Source organism: Camelus dromedarius, unplaced genomic scaffold (assembly GCF_036321535.1).
Source record: "Camelus dromedarius isolate mCamDro1 unplaced genomic scaffold, mCamDro1.pat HAP1_SCAFFOLD_185, whole genome shotgun sequence".
In the NCBI taxonomy this organism is placed as follows: domain Eukaryota; kingdom Metazoa; phylum Chordata; class Mammalia; order Artiodactyla; family Camelidae; genus Camelus; species Camelus dromedarius.
In genome coordinates this window covers 3659920-3676205 of record NW_026989816.1, presented here as the reverse complement: position 1 = coordinate 3676205, position 16286 = coordinate 3659920, and the positions used below count along the sequence as shown (strand labels likewise).

The 16286-nt window shown below is 48.5% G+C and overlaps 1 protein-coding gene across 29 annotated transcripts in view; it reads left to right on the top strand.

Moving 5' to 3' along the window:
• The window catches only part of LOC135320848 (uncharacterized), a 59595-nt gene that overhangs the window by 3912 nt on the left and 39397 nt on the right, over positions 1-16286 (top strand). For 17 of the 29 annotated variants that reach the window (XM_064483952.1, XM_064483942.1, XM_064483941.1 and 14 more), the window contains 9 exons: positions 1300-1386; positions 1734-1894; positions 2185-2231; positions 4778-4906; positions 5250-5383; positions 5788-5840; positions 7620-7784; positions 8092-8204; positions 9614-10157. In XM_064483952.1, the coding sequence (XP_064340022.1) occupies positions 1357-1386; positions 1734-1894; positions 2185-2231; positions 4778-4906; positions 5250-5383; positions 5788-5840; positions 7620-7784; positions 8092-8095 (723 nt within the window). In that variant the 5' untranslated portion in view covers positions 1300-1356 and the 3' untranslated portion in view covers positions 8096-8204; positions 9614-10157. Of the gene's footprint in view, positions 1-529; positions 1151-1299; positions 1387-1733; positions 1895-2184; positions 2232-4777; positions 4907-5249; positions 5384-5787; positions 5841-6126; positions 6834-7619; positions 7785-8091; positions 8205-9613; positions 10158-10256; positions 10276-10642; positions 11540-15713; positions 15832-16286 lie in introns of those variants that run through there. The other 12 variants (XM_064483946.1, XM_064483938.1, XM_064483955.1 and 9 more) reach the window with 12 other exon arrangements.

Genomic DNA, 16286 nt, shown 5'->3' with positions numbered 1-16286 from the left:
TAAAATTAATACATTTAAATTATATTTTTTAATGTTAAAAAGAAAGAAAAAAAACCCCAGACTCCTCTACCTATTAGGCATTTCTGTGGCAATATCTAATAGACTCCTTAATCATGACATTGAAGAACTGAGCTGATTCCAGCCCCTTTCCACCTGCTCAGCCCCATCTTGTCCCATCCCCTGTGGATGGAGAGGACATCCATCCCATTTTCCAGGTCCAGATGTTGGAACCATGTTCTCTCTCTCTCTCTTTCTCTTACACACACACAGACAGCAAATCCAGCTTGTTAGAAAATTCTGGCTACTCTGAAATCATTAACCACATACTCCCTGTTCCCCACCCTCCTAGGAGCCACCTTCAACCCCTTGTTGGACACCAATTAGCCTACTTCTTCCATCTTTGCTTTTCTACAATCTCATCCACACAGAGTCAGAGGGAGCCTTTAAAAGCATACATTGAGGGGGTGGGTGTAGCTCAGTGATACAGTGCATGCTTAGCATGTATGAGATCCTGGGTTCAAACTACAGCACCTTCACTAAAATAAATAAATTAACCTCCTCCCAAGAAAACTCAAAACAAAAGCATAAATTGGACATCACCCATCCCATCAAAACTCACTAAAAGGGTCACCATTCCATTAGGAGCCAAAGTCGTCCCAAAGTCTTCGAGGACCCGGCCTGCTCTGCCTCTCCGCCCACACTCTCCCCATCACTCTGGGGGCCTCTGGCTCCGGCTCTTCCTTCTTCCTCCGGATCTATTCTGCTTCAAGTTCATTACTCCTTGAGATCTGCCAGGATTGCCTTATTCCCTCCTGCCTGCCTCCCACCCCACCACCATCACCTGAGTTTGCTCATATCACTCTTATTTTTCCCCAAGCTCTTGCTACCCCCATCATGTTGCCTGTTTTCTCTGCTAAAACTCTGAGCCCCCAGTGATGGGGAGTCGTGTCTATTTTGTTGACTAATAAAGCCCAAGAGCCTTGGGAATGGGTATAGTTACTAGATTCCCATAAGTAGTAGGAGCTTATACAGATTTGCTGAATGAAAGCAGAGGTCCTGGTCCAATTCGATGGAGCACTTCTGTGTCCTGCTCAAAGATTAACTCTCCTTTCCTCCTGAGAGAGGGTGACCACTTCCTTGGTGATCAAAGGCAAGATCTATTTTCTTTATGCTGTTAACCTTAGGCGGGGAGACTGGGGGATCTTCATTTATATTTTAAAATTTGATTCACTCTGCAGTTTGTCTCCTGTCTATGTATCCTTTTGAGAAACCGTTTATGAGTGATCATTCTTCCATCAGATTGAACAGGATCCAGGGGGAAGTACCAAGCCTGTCCCATCGGCCATCCTGTGTGTCATGTCCTGTGACCCAGAGGATGCTCAGCACGTAAGTGAACCAACAGGAGTGAGTGAAGTGATGGGAACATCTCATTATTGTGGTGGCTGCACTCTGTCCGATGCCTTGAGATTTGGGGAAGGGTTTACAACTGCGGAGGCGAGATGTCAGGTCCTCTGTGCTCTTCCTGAGTGCCCTGGCCTTACCCATTCCCCCAGCCCCCTCTGGGCAGCCAAGCCCAGGAGCTGGGCCCCCGGCGATTGTGCTGATCAATAATCCACCTCACCCAATGTCCGGGGGTAAGAGCGGCCAGCACAACTGTTTGTAGACTCTGAAGTCAGGTCCTTGGAGGAATTCCTCACTGAACAATGTTTTGGACCTTTTATTTTTCTCTATAGCCTCCAGCTGAAGAAACAGATTGCCTTAGGTACATGAAAGGTGAGGACACCTACTATCCCCATGGAGCGCAGGTGGGGCTGGGAGTCTGCTGTTTGTACAGCCGGTGGGCTCGTGTTGCTTTGGGCATCCCTGTGCCTGAATTCCTGCAGTACACTCGGTGGTAAGAACGGGGGTGCCTGGCAGGGAGGGAAGCGGGTCGGGGGACTACACAGCTGGGGAGACGTTAACCTGGGGTGAGCGGGAGCCGGCTGATGCATGGAATCTCGGTGCAGGGAACTCTCCAAACTCAGAGAGGTTCCCACTCCCGCAGGGTCCCTTTGATCAGGGTGCTAGGCTGTCAGCACTGCAGGGTCCCTGTGAGGATCATGGTGCCTTCAGGCAGTGGGAAGTGAGGGGTCCAATGGCAATTAAATTAACTGTGCACCCAAAGCCAACCCCCGTCTCTTTCAGCCTGTTTCCTAATCTGCAAAACTGGAATGATGTTAACCATCCCGCAGGTTTGTTGATGGGCTGGGACACACTAGACTGCCAGGAGCTGGAATTCCTCTGTGCCCTGATTGTAATCCTTCCTTCACACTATTTACTCTCACAAGTTCAGTCTCTCTGTCTCTCTCATTCACTTGTAACTTTCTCTACTGCTCTGGTTTCATTTGATTCCCACCCTCCTCCCAATCCCCAGATGAGTGAAATTAATTTCTGTGTGTCAGTTCCAAATTCCCGGGAAAGATGCTCTGTCCCCTCTGGATTGGTTGTCCAACCCATCAGTTGCAGTCAGAGGAGTGAGTCCCTCTGTGACCAGAGGAGGGGCTCTGCCCAGCCCCCCAGCCACCACTGTGGGAGCACATAGCTCTCCGAGGAGGAGGTACTGGCTGTGACTTGGTGTCACTAAGTGTGAATTTATCTCTCCTCTTGCCCCACATTCATCCTCCTAAACAAAGATGAAAATTAAACACTCCCGAGATTTGTGTCATGGAACACTCAGGGTGGGGGCTAAGAGGGCTGGATTCCCTGCTGAGTGTAAGGGGCTACAGTGACTCCCCAACGAGAGCCTGTAAAGGAAACAGCACCGGCCCCACTGGACATTAGGGTGCTAAGTCTGCGTGACATTGAGCCAGGCTTCTGACCACAGCTCAGGGGTCTGTTCTGACCGGTTAGTCTTTGAAACCAACCAGCTTTGGATTCCTCAATCCCTCCCTGAGGTTTTACCTGAACCACGAGCTTCTGTATCTCTGAAGACAGATGATGAGGACCCTTCACGTAAGGCATTTGCACAGCCCTGTGCGGGAATTTGTGCTGCACGGTCTGCCCGGCGAGCTGACCAAAGTTCATATTTTACTGATCTTAGAAATAGTCTGGTTTCCTGATGCACTGTTTCACTGAACAAGCAACAGAAGCCACCTCTGGCTGATAAAAGCAAAAAAGGGACTTAATGAAAAGATACTGGGAGGGTGCATGGAGTGGCCCAGACCAGAGCCGACCCGGGGGCCGTAGGAGATGTTGGGGAGCCTCAGGCACCAGGCTGCGCAGGGTGCTACCGGGCCCCCTGCTGCCCCAGCAGGGACCCCACTCCTCCTGACACTCCACCTCACTGCAGGTTCATGTCCCGGCAGGGCCAGGTCACACTGAAGCCACCAGCACACACCTCAATGGGGGAGTTGGCCCCTTCTCAGCTGAGGGCGTGCCTGGTGTGGGGAGATGCCCAGTTAGAGGAAGGCGGTTCCCCTACTGTTCCGAGTTAATGCGCAAGTCAGTGTCCATCACTCAGGAGAGCCGGGCTGGTCGGACCTCATTGTGGTGACTAGGCCGTCTGAGTTCACGTATTACTTTTTAGGTTGGAAGGCCCAAGAGGGAGAAAAAGTGGAGGTTCTAGTACTTATTTTATATTTCCCATGTACCAGGTGCGGTAAGCAAGCCACTTCAGACAAGGCCCATAACAACCACATTAATAGGCCACGGAGAAAGTCATGCAGTCAGGCCTCTGCAGCCCCGAAACCCGTGTCCTCATCAGTTCCGTAGTTACCAGTGGAAGTTGTAGGGTTTTATGGGACTGTGTGCTCCTGTGGGGGCTGGGATGTGTGTGTTTAAATCCACATCTTCAGAAACTCGGCCAGAACCACAGCCACTGATTGTCTGCATGGAGGCAGAGGAGGGGAGGCTTCCAGCCTCTGGTCCAGCTCGTGTGGAGCTCAGAAGTTGCTCCTTCTGTCCTGAAAACAACACCAGAGCTGAGGGAGCTGCAAACCCACTGCTCTTCTTAGATCCACAAGAAAACTGAGGGGGAAAGCTGCTCCCAACACAGAGAGGCAGCCGGGCAGGCTTGGAGAGTCACAGCTCCCAGGGCAGAACCCGCTTTTGTAAGAACCCCGGGGGCAGGCAGATTTAACAGGTCCCTGAGGCCAGCTGGAGGCTCAGCGTGGGGAAGTCCGAGTGTGACAACTCCAGGGGGCCAGTCAGAGGGGCCCCCTGCTCTTTTTCATGCATTTTACTTCCAGGACCGTTTCCTGTTCTCAGAGTGAAGATCATAGGAAAACTCCTCATGGTTCCTGCCAGGAAAGGAAAAAATAGCTCTATTGAAATACACCCAGAACATTCTCTTCCATTGTGGGTGGTTGTGTTTTGTTTTTTTTTTTAATGAGAAATTATTTTACCAGAGCCTAACCTACCTGGGGGAAGGGAAATACCTTCTGTGTCACCCAAATTGGGGTGGGGGAAAGAGACACACTTGTGGAGGTCACAGCTCAGGGCACAGGCTCAATGAGAACTAATCACAGGACTACAAATGCCCTGCTCTGTCCCACTCCCCCAACACCTTACCTCCATTTCAGTAGGGCCCCTGTGTTATAACAGGAATAAAATTAAAAGAAGTAAATGTCTCAGGAGTGTCTAGGGAAAACCCAAAGACAGCGGGGAGATGGAAACAAGGACTCACGGGTGGCTTTAGCCTCTCGCACGAATAGCTGTAGCAAACTACACACAGCCCAGCCCCAGTAGATAAACAGAAAACCTCACAGAAGAAACTATTTATTTTGGTTCTCTTACCCAGTGCATTCCATGGTGCATCCTCGCCTAGAATTGAGTGGAAGCAAGTCCATCTCAGAAGGGACATACCTGAAGAGAAATGGCTTTCCAGACTCTGAAGGGCAGAGAAAGCACCAGCCTGGGTTAGAGAAAGGTGAGCGGTGGGGTAGGGGGTGGGCTGCATTCTTCCCCAAATAAGGAACCTTCCTGAGGCCAGCACAGTGGGAGAGAGGGCCATAGGGTGGAAGCAGCCAGACTTCTTCCTGAGAAGTGATAGGATGCCTCCAAGGGACCATTCAGATGCCCAAACTGTGTCCTGATGGTGGGAGCCAGTCGGTCTGCCTCAGAGCCCAGGACTGAGGTGGGCGCACAGCAGGCCGGTCTTACTTGGCCGGATCAATTTCACTTCTCCGAAACCCTGTGTAAAACATGAAGCGTGGATGACCTGGTGAGAACAGCTCTGCCCTCAAGACCGGTTTCAACTCCTCTCTTCCCAGAGAACAGCATCTCTGAGCCCGTCCTGGGTGACCTCACAGAGATCACCCTAGTGGCCCAGGCTAGTGACCGGGAACATGTACCTTCCTGCAGCCAACCCCAGACGTCCACTGATGCATCATATACTGGCAAAGATGTGAGTTCCTGTGCATTGGTCTAACAGCAGAGACTGCCACAGGCCCAAGAGGTGGTGTGTGGGACAAGCAGGGGTGCAGGAGTGTACGCAGTGCAAAGGTGTAAATGGTGGCAGGGGTGCAGGGGCTGTGGAGGGTGCAGGCAGTTCAGGGGATGCGGGGGTGCAGGCAGTGCGGAAGGGCAGAGAGTGGCAGGGGTGCAGAGGTACAGGGAGTGTAGGGGTGCAGGAAGGTGCTCCGGCACGTGGCCAGGGTCAGAAGGCAAGTGCACATCCTCGCAGTCAGCCTGACCCCGGGAGATTAGTGCAATGGTCTGGGGTGGCGGAGGGGGCGGCGGCGGCGGCGGCGGCGGCGGTGGGTGGGAGGCTGCCCGGGCAAGCCGGTCGATTTCTTCTCTTCCCTGCAGCCTGGCCTGGGGGGGTGTTGGCCGCCGGAGATTCGCCAGATGTTGGACTCCAGGTAAGCTTGCTCCTGGGTGGTGGGGCGGTTAGGTCAGTGGGCGGTGGCAGCGGCAAGGGGGCGGAGCGGGGCTGCCCCTGGCGAACTGATGGAATAGCTGCCTTCTCCCGGCTGCCGGGCCTGGGAGCGGCCTCTGCTGCCCCAGGTCGCTGCACACACCTGTCCCACTCAGCAAGCTGAGTGGGGAGTGGAGGCGGTGTGGTTAAGGTGCAGGGCCCACGGGGATAGGGGGGCTGCCGCACGGAAGCCGGTCAATTCGCTCCGCTCTCCCCCGCGGCGGAGCCAGGGGCGGCTTCTGCTGCCGTAGAGGCGGGACGCCGGTCTCCAGGTGAGCTTGGTCCTGGGAGGCGGCGGCGGCGGCGGCGGCTGTGGGTTGGGGTCCATTCCAGGGAGCTGCTCCATTTCTTCTCTCCCCCGCGGCCTGGCCTGGGGGCGACCTCTGCCGCCAGAGATTTGCCTGAGGTCCGACTCCAGGTGAGCTTGCTCCTGGGAGATGGGTGCGGTGCAGTCAGGGGGCTGGGATGGTGGTGGCTGCGGGGATAGGGAGGCTGCCCCGGGGGAGCTTGAGGATTAGCTCCCATGTCTGTGCCGCGTGGCCTGCAGGCGGCCTCTGCTGCGCCAGGTCCTGGGACAACCCTTTCCCACTTTGCCTGCTGGGGGCGGGAGGCAGGGTAGTCAGGGTGCACGGGTGGCGGGGGTCGGGGGCCTGCAGCGGGGGAGCGGGCACATTTGCTCCCATCTTCCCCGCGGCTTGTCCTGGGGGCGGTGTCTCTTGCCCTGGGTTAAGAGACACGTGTATCCTAGTCAGCCTGGCCCCAGGAGGCGGGCGTGTTACGTTGGGGGTGGTGGCAGCAGCGGCAGGTTTTCCCATGGAGCCGGTCCATTTGCTCCCATTTCTCCCCGTGGTTTGCCCTGGGGGCGGTCCCTGTTGTCCCTAGTTCGCCGGACGTCCATCTCCAGGTCAGCCTGCTCCCTAGAGGCGGCCACCGTGAGGTCAGGGGGCAGGAGCGGTGGCTGCTGGGGGAGTAGGGGGCTGCCTTGGGGAGCTGGTGTATTGGCTCCCGTCTCCCCGATGGCCTGGTGTGGGAGTGGCCTCTCCTGCCTCAGATCACCAGACACACCTGTCCCATTTAGCCTGCTGGGGGAGGGGCCCCCTGGGAAGTGCCTTTAAAGTGTGGGGGAGGCGACGGCAGGCGTAGAGGACCTGCAGCGCGGAGCCTGTCAATTTGCTCTCCTCTTCCCCACGGCCAAACCTGGGGGCGTACTCTGCTGCCCAAGAAGCCGGATGCCCGTCTCCAGGTCAGCTTGCTCCTGGGAGGCGGGCGCGATGCTGTCGAGGGGCAGAGGCAGCTGCGATGGCCGGCTGCCCCGCCTAATGGGGCCACTTCTTCTCCTCTCCCCTGACCTGGCCTGGGGACGGCCTCTCCCGCCCAAGATTAGCCTGAAACCCCACACCCGGTCAGGTTGCTCCTGGGAGGTGGGCGCGGTGTCATCAAGGGTTGGAGAGGAGGGGGGTCTGCCCCTGGCGGGCTGGAGGATAAGCTCCCATCTCTCTGGAGGCCTGACGTGGGGGTGGCATCTGCTGCCCCTCATTCCTGGGTCACCCTTCTCCAGGACATATTGCCCCGGGGGTGCTGTAGGCTGCGGGGGCGGCGGGTTGTTGGCGGGGGTATGGAGCTTGCCGCTTGGGAGCTGGTGGTTTAGATCCCATTTCCCCCGCAGCTTGGCCTGGGGGCAGCCTCTGTTGCCCCAGGTCGCAAAGCACTGTTTCCCTGACAGCTTAACCACCGGAAGTGGGCAGGATGTGCTGAGGGGGCGGAGGCAGCCGCCAAGGCAGCGACGGAGGGGGCTGTCCCTGGCCAGCCGGTCAATTTGTTCCCATCTCAACATTTGCTGTCCCAGTTTCGCAGGACGCCCTTCTCCAGTTTATCCTTCTCCTGGGAGGTAGGCTCAGTGCATGCAGCCCAAGGTCTGGGCTCTCCCCTGGGGAGGGGCAGAACGCTCTTCTTCTTCTTTGTCTTTATTCTTCAGCAAAGTGGTTACTGGCCCCAATTCTTAATTCTGAGAAAGTGTAGCCTGTGTTACGGAGGAGCTGCTGGACAGTGAGGTTTCTGGGTGGGTTTTCACATCAGCTGATGCCCCAGGCAGGCAGGAAATGTATTGCTTAGAGCTTCTTAGTCTGGAGTTGGGGGATGGCCCCGCCATCCTCACCATGCTTTTTAAAAATGTGTTACTCCCCTCTTTTTCCTAGGTGACATTTTAGGTTATTGGGTCCCAGATTGCTGGCACACTCATCCCTGTTCTCAAACATCTTTTAAACTTGGGTGAAGTGTTAAGTTGGGGAAGAAGATGATTTACTGAAAGGTAAGAATACTTAAATTTGCATTAAAGCTACATTCTGTCAATCTTTCTCAAGTGATTTTTCTCTGATTCTAAATCCATGACCTAGTGAATGTTGTACTCCTGTGTAAATCATTGATCTTCACATCACACTTGTTGAGTGGTCAACGAGATTTGTTATTTAGATTATTCCTGAAAGGAAAAGCTCAGGCTTTTGAGAATTCCTTGTCTGATGTCACCCAGGCAGTCACAGTAGAAGACAGAGCTGATATAAAAATCCCTCACCTGCCTGAACTGCAAAGCTTCTGGGATTACTGATCCCTGAAATGCAGGTGACTCTTGATGATAATCTGGGGGATGGTTTATATGATCAGATTCTTCCAGTCCTGTAAATGGGTTCCGTGGCCCCAGCCCCGGGAGAGCTGGTCATAAGGGCCATATCGTGAGGGGTGGGATGGGAAGGCAAGGTCTAAGAGCTGGCATCACTGAGATTCCACACTCGCTAAACACAGACCCCAGAGCCTAATTGTTGTCAGGTTCTGTTCTGGATTTGAGAGTGTGTTCAGACATCATTCTTGCCCTTCAGGGGTCACTGCCTGGGTGGAAGTAACCTTTACATAAATCTGGGGAGGATGACAATTAAGTAGATGGGCTGTTATGATTCTCAGTGTGCCCAGGCTCGCTCTTCCAGGCACTCGTGGGACTAACGAGAGTCATGTTATTCACTCATACACTGATTTATTACCCTTGAATTGATCATTTGTCCCACAGTAAGTGAAACAAGCGATGAGGAACCTGAGTTTTGTCCCCTTTCCTAGCACTGATTGTATCTGTCAGTCAGGCGCCCTGCGTATGCATTGTGAAATGGTGGTATTTCTTGCCCAATGGGACTGCACTGTCAGTTCTGAGAATCAGGGGAGACACGTGGGTAGGACAGCACACTGACACATATGGCACCCCCCCCACCCCATGAGACAGCATTGTCGATGCTCAGGTGACCCGATGTAGACCCGCGGTGCTAAATCTGAGCATGTTTAGTGATCTTGGTGGCTATGAAAATACAGACTGCCGGTCCCTAATTCTGGAGACTCTGAGGGTGTGCACCCCAGAATTCTGCATTTTAAGAAGCACTTTAACTAATTCTGATGAAGATGATCTGAGTGTCCCACTGAGAAACACTGGTGTGCGATGCACCAGTATTGAGGATTCTCAGGGAGCGATGTTTTTTCAGGATGGTCCAAGGGCCCTCACGAGACTTTTGCCTTGGGTGTAATTGTATGTGTTCGAAAGTGATGTCTCTCACTTCCAGTGCTTGTCAGCATGCTCTGTGCAGGGATTTGCTCTCAGCAGATATCAAAAACTATAAGTCTTCAGGTCACCGAGCTAGAGTGTGGGCGATCTTTTATTTTGGTTTTCTTTATTGCAATGCGGAGTCTCCCGAGAAGAGATTCAGACTGAACAGCTTTGTGTCGGACTTTGGAAGACCGCTGGTGCCCAAGGGGTTCTCTGGCAGCACAATGACGAATCTAGGTCCCTCTTTCACTGCTACGTCAATGAAGTGGACCGCATGGACAAGGCCAAAGCTGGTATCCCAACCATAGCCCTTGACAGTGATGTTCGGCTCCAGGAAGCCATCAGATGCAGCAGGTGGCCAGAGAAGGAGCCTAACGGGCTCATGAAATGTGACACCCCCAGCTTCATCAACACGGACCAGAACTCTTCCTTTGGGGAAGATGATCTCCTGATTTTGGAACCACCGATTGTTCTAGAAAATAAGCCAGTTGCCCAGACCTCACACAAAGACTTGAATTGGAAATGTGCTTTGTCAAGTGTTTCTCTGAAGATGTGAAGTCTGTCTTTGTATGGCAGGAAGTCCCCTTTCACAAAATTGTATGTGTTTGTGTCTGAGAGAGAGAAATGGAGACAGACAGAAAGACGGAGACAGAAGAGAGCCCCCTCAGAAGAGAGCTAGTTAAGGTGAGTTTTTGTGCCTTAGTAAACATTTGGGGTTTTGGGGGGAACAAAGTATTTACACTGTCTCATTCTCCTCGTTGGAAACCTTGGCCCCGTCCTCAGTGTCAGCGGCCTTGAACGGGGTTGCCATGGTGCTTTTCATCTGGCACCGCCACTTCCACGCTCTGCCTTTAGCACGTTGCTTTGCCTCCCAGGGCTGCCACCCTTTAAACTGTAATGTGAGGAGTCTGGAGTAGATGATCCATCCCAGCTCTGCTGTTTTGCAAATTTCTGATTTCGTATTCGGATGAGGCTGGGATACACCCAGAGCAGCATAAACCAGGCCCTACCTCCTGTCTCTTGCTGGGGCATCCCTCAGGTCTGTGCCTTCTACTCAAGCCTTTACTGAGCCCAGCTTTTGTCAGGAGCCCAAGTGCCTACCGGAATGGCAGGAGACCTGTCTCTCCTGGTCACGGTGGCAGACATTTCTATTGGTTGTGCTGAAACAGCTCTTCTGAGATCCTCCGGCCACCCTTGCTCCAACCTGAGGACAGACCTACCGTTCCTTTCCTAGGAGGAGGATCAATCCATGGTGCATTTTATGACAATCCTGTCCCCAGGAATGCACGGAAGGTTATCAGCTGAGTGAGGGGAAGTGCCTCTGTGTCTCTGTGTCCCTGTATCTCTGTCTGCTCACAGTGCCCTGCCACCGGCTACTGAACAAGAAAAGTGCTATTCACCATGCTGTGTCTTTTGCAGATGTGTAGGTGATGGTCTTGTGGCTCATGTGTGGGCTTTGTGCTGGGATGGTGAAGGGCTTATAAATACCTCATCAACATGTATTCGAGATGGCCTGGTGCCACACAGACTTGATTCATGAAGGCATCAAGCCTGCACACTGGTTTGGAAACAACTTGGTTTTGATCAGTCACACTGCATGCATGACTCACTGCTGATCTCTGGGTGGTTTTTTCATTTTAGATTTATTCACCCAGTGTCTTGCTTAAGCTGAAAAATACATTTATTTCACTAGAATATTCTCAGATTCTTTGTTTTCACACATCCAGTTGTTTAATTCCTTTAAAAATCATTTTGTGTTTATAATGCCTCCTAATATCTATCATCTCTAGGTTCCCAGTGGCCTGAGCCATGCACCAGATTTGATGTAGGAACTGTTCCACCAAAAGAAATCCCTTTGCCATAATATCTTTTGAGGAAAATATTATTCTTTAAGGCTCTAACAGTAAATCGTAGAACAAAGCATGGAATATTTATTGTAGTTCATACATGTTCATGCAAAAAGAAATGATATTTTCATTAAACAATGTTGATTTTAATAACTTTTACTAATGTGAATATTATTACTCATAATTTAAGTAACCAAATAAAACCACAGTTATTTATTATGAAGTTTGAAAACTATTTACACTGTCTCTCAATTAGAGGTAGCTTTATTAGAAGACTGAAGGGTATTTAAAAGATGGAAAAATACCCATGATGACACCATCATTTTTATTAACTAAATATCAAGAACTGTGCAGGGTTAAGATTGAACCCTCTGCAAGCTCTCAAGTTAGCATGAGGTAGTTTGTGGATGCTGCCAGAAGACAGGAGACTCCCCCAGGTTCAGAGACAAAGAACTTCTTGCCAGCACAGCAGGCAGCTTGGGGTTCATGTTCATGTTGGTTCCTGAGTTTCTTTCCTTTTGCTGTTCTAACAAAGGACCACAGACTCAGTGGCTTAAAGCAATACACATTCATCATCTCACTGTTCTTTTGTGCAGAAGTGCAAAGTCATTGTCAGTGGGCTTAAACCAACGTGTGGCCAAGGCTACGTTCCACACCGAGGCTCTAGGGAGGGATTCGTCTTCCTACCTTTCCCAGCTTGCAGAGGTGTTCACACTCCTTGGCCCAGGGCCCTGTGTCACTGTGACCTCTGCTGCCACTTTACATCTCTGTCTCTGACTATATAGATATAAAGGAAGAGTCTTCTACATCTGGTATGGACCCTTTTTCCTAAATGGACATTGTATCTCTATTTATGTGCAGATTAAAACCCCTTCCCTCCAGGGTGTGGTGGCATCAGCTCACAAGATTACCACTCTGGGCTTTAATTGTCCTCTTTGTATTGACACCTGGGAACTTCTCTTTCCATAGTTAGCTCTCTGTTACATTTGTTGTTGTATTTTACCCGGCATTACTGAAAGTTTTACTTAAAATGGATCCTAATTAGCTCTGTTTACCTGTTTCCAGAGCTGAAGGCTTCAGTTCTAGATTATCTGTTTGATTTCTCTTAAAAATACATTCCAGTATATTTCTCTGGTGAAAGTCTTTACCCTGTTGTCTATTCTCCCATAATTTCCTTATTTTCTTGAATATATTAAAAGTATTTTATAGCCTTTATTGGTAACTCTGATGCCTACATCACCTGGGGGTTTGCATCCTTTGTCTAATGTTTCTTATTCTCATATTATCCGTTATATAGTCTTGACATGTTGCATGTCTTGAAATTCTTTATTACATGGCAGACATTGCAAATGAAAAATCCATATGTTATTTTCCGTGAGAGGTTTTCTACCTTCCTGTTAGGCAAACAGGGTGAGGGACTGATCATGTCGCTCCAATCAGGCGCTGAGGTGGATCAGGACTGAAGTGCCTTTTTTCTTAAAACAGCTTTGAGGTATACTTGGCAAAGTAATTTTCACACGTATAAAGTGTACAGCTAATACGTTTTGACATAAGTATATCCCCAAGAAACCATGACCACATTCAAGAGAGTGAACATACCCATCACCCACAAAGCTTCTCTCCTGCCATTTGTTGTCCCTCCCTCCCTCCCCATCTCTTCCCCTGGAAACCATTGATCTGCTTTCCATCACAACATATTGGTCTGCATTTTCAAGATCCTTGTATGAATGGATTAATGCAGTATCTACTCTATGTTGTCTGACTTCTTTCATTCAGTGTAATTATTTTGAGAGTCATCTGTGTTGCTGTATTAATAGCTTATTTTTCTTATAGCAGAGTATTGTTTAGTGCTGAGTTTTTACTGAAGAGTTTGTTGTGAGCAGTGTTTGGATAGACCATCATTTGTTTCTCCATTTACTTCTTGATGGATGCATGGGTTATTTACAACTTGAGCTATTATAAATAAAATTGCAGTGAATATTTGGTTACAAGTCTTTATATGGACATATGCTTTTCTTTTCTAAAGCACCACATGAGGAATATCTGGGTTATATGGTAGATAGGTATTTACCTTTTTTAAAGAAACTGTTAAAGACTTTTCCAAAATGGTTGTACTATTGTAAATTCCTTGTGGTGTGTATCAGCTCTGGTTGCTCTACTTCCTTACCAGCACTTTGTAAGGTCGGTCTTTCTAATCGTATTCATTCTTGTATGTATGTGTACTAGTATCTCACTGTGGTTTTTGAAAGCATTTCTCTAATGACTAATGGCATCTTTAATCAGCATCTTTTCATATGCTTATTATCCATCTGGATATCTTTACTGAAGTGTGTTTTCTGGCCTCATTCATTCATTCAGGTGTTTGCATTATTATTGAGTTTTGAGACCTCTTTATTCTGGATCAGATACAAAGAGAGACCTTTATCAGATATATGATCTGCAAATAGCTTCTGTCTAAGGCTTGTCTTTTCATTTGCTTAGCAGTGTTTAGAACAGGTTTGAAGAGTCTTCATTTTGATAAAGTTCACTCTATCAGTTTCTTTTTAAAATAGATTATACTTTTGGTGTCATAGCAAAGAAATATTTGCCAAACCCAAGGTCATAAAGCTTAAGCCTATGTTTTTCTCCTAGCTGTTTTATAGTTTTAGATTTCCTATTAAGATCTATGATCCATTGTGATTTAATTTTTGTATATTTTGTGAGGTGTGGATCAAAGTTCATTTTTTTTTTTTTTGCATATCACTATCTAATTCTTCCAGCACTACTTGTTGAAAAGATCCTTTCTCCACTGCATCCTTTTTGAGAATCAATTGTCTATATAAGTGTTGGTTTAGTTCTGAACATTCTATTCTGCTCCATTATTCTATTTTCCTGTTTTACACCAACACCATACTTTCTGATTACTGTAGTTTAAAAAAAAAAAAAAAAGGCTGAAAATCAGATAGTGCAAGTCTTCCAACTTTGTTTTTCTTGTTCAAAATTGTTTTGGATATTTGGGATCCTTTGAATTTTTATATGAATTTTAGAATCAGTTTTAAAATTCCTTACATCCTGTTCTGCCAAATTTCCACCCATGTCTTTGGCCATCTCCAAAGCCACATTTTCTGAAGAAGTCTCTCTAGATCCCAGGTGAAAGGAATTTCTGTTTCATCTGTGCTCCAATCACATTTGATAATATTTGATTACATTTATTCATATTTGGCTGGATGTACTTGTGTGATCTTTCCTGCCATATAGTAAATCTCTCAAGATTTGGAATCTTGACTTGGTTCCCTCTGTCTGCTGAGAAAACTAGTTCTATGCTTTGCAGGAGTGAGCCCTGCAGTAAGAGGTATCTGCAGCACACATCTAGCTCATTGCTTGCATATCGTCAAGGAATCCTGCCGATTTAGAATTGTTTATTGATTGTTGTCTCCAAGACGGCTCAGCCTTTTTTATTTCTATTGCTACTGCTGCAGTTTCAAAGGAAAATGGGCTAATTATTTTCCAAATATCAAAACATACTGTAATTGAGCTGTGACGCAAATTATGTGCTGCTGTTTCTTAACAACCTGCTTAGTGTTCACAGGTACCTTCACTCATGGAACTTTTGGGAGAATGTCATATCCTCAGAGATAGCAATGCTGTCTTTGGCAACCTGAGCGGTAGTATCTGAACTCACTCCTGCTGTTTTTCCAGTGCCCCCTCTAGCCCTCCTCCAGCCCTCCATGGGGGGCCTGCAGTCCTTCCCTCGAAAATCCTGTTGTTTCTCAGGAAGAATTCCCTATGAAACATATTCATGTCCTTCTTGTGGGGACATTCAGTCCAGAGACCTGACAGCAGGGGAAAATGTTTAGACTGCTTTTGGTAGAACGTAAATTCTTCCATACTTGTTAGAAGCAAATCCAATGAGGAAACTGTGTTGGCATCTAACAAATCAGGATAAATGTCTGATGAGGAAGATCAGCTTCCCCATCCCACTCAGGCGTCATGTTGATGTGACGCTCACCTTGGCTAACATTTTCTCCTGTGAGCAACGTGAAGTTCAAGACGTTATGAATGGCTTTTTGTTTTTCTTCCTTAGTCTTTCCACATTCACTGTGTCTGGTGAGATTATATGAATCCTGCTTATTTTCAGCCCAGCACTAAGCTTTTTAAAAGGATCACGTGTTTAAAAGGCTAGTGGACAATTTGTTAGAAGATTGAAATCCTTAGACTTTGGTCCTAGAGTTGAATCTTGGTTACTGGTGAATGAGAATTCCCGTTAAAATTTTAAATTCAGTGATATAAAGTTTTAAAAATAGTTAAATATTAGTCAATTTCATTAAACACTACAGCAGTTATTTACTTTTAAGCCTGTCTCTGGGGCAATTTTGCAATGATTCCCTCCCTTTATTAATTCCCTCTTTATCAGAATCCTTGAGAGGTCCCTGTCATCATTGTCAGTATCATCATCATCATCACCATCATCATGGAACTGATTCCTCTGGGAGATTCTAGGAAAATAAAGAGCTGGACGGGGTTATGTGCAGGTCAGTGTGTGCATATACAGTAAGAACAGTTGTCAGACATTAGATTCAAGATACCCATTCCATTTAGAGAAGAATGTGGTCATGAAATCCTGATGTGCTGAATGAAGGAAGCGATGGGAACAGGGTAGTCAATGGAAAGGAGGAGGAAGTGAGCGAAGCGGGGAGCATAGGTCCTTGGTTAGGTGATCAGCACATTGGTGAGAATGAGGGGAGTGTTATGGCAGAATCATGTCCCTCCCCGGCCACAGGGTAGCCACCTGTGACATGTTACTGTACATGGCAAAATGCATGACAGATATTTTAGGACAAAAATCTTAGAGGATTTCTGTCTTCTAAATTGTCTATCAGTTAGCATTTTAAACCCATGATACATTATTAAAGATTAGTGCAGGGGGACAAATAAAAAGGATTCATATAATCTCACCAGACATACTGAATGTAGAAAGGCTAAGGAA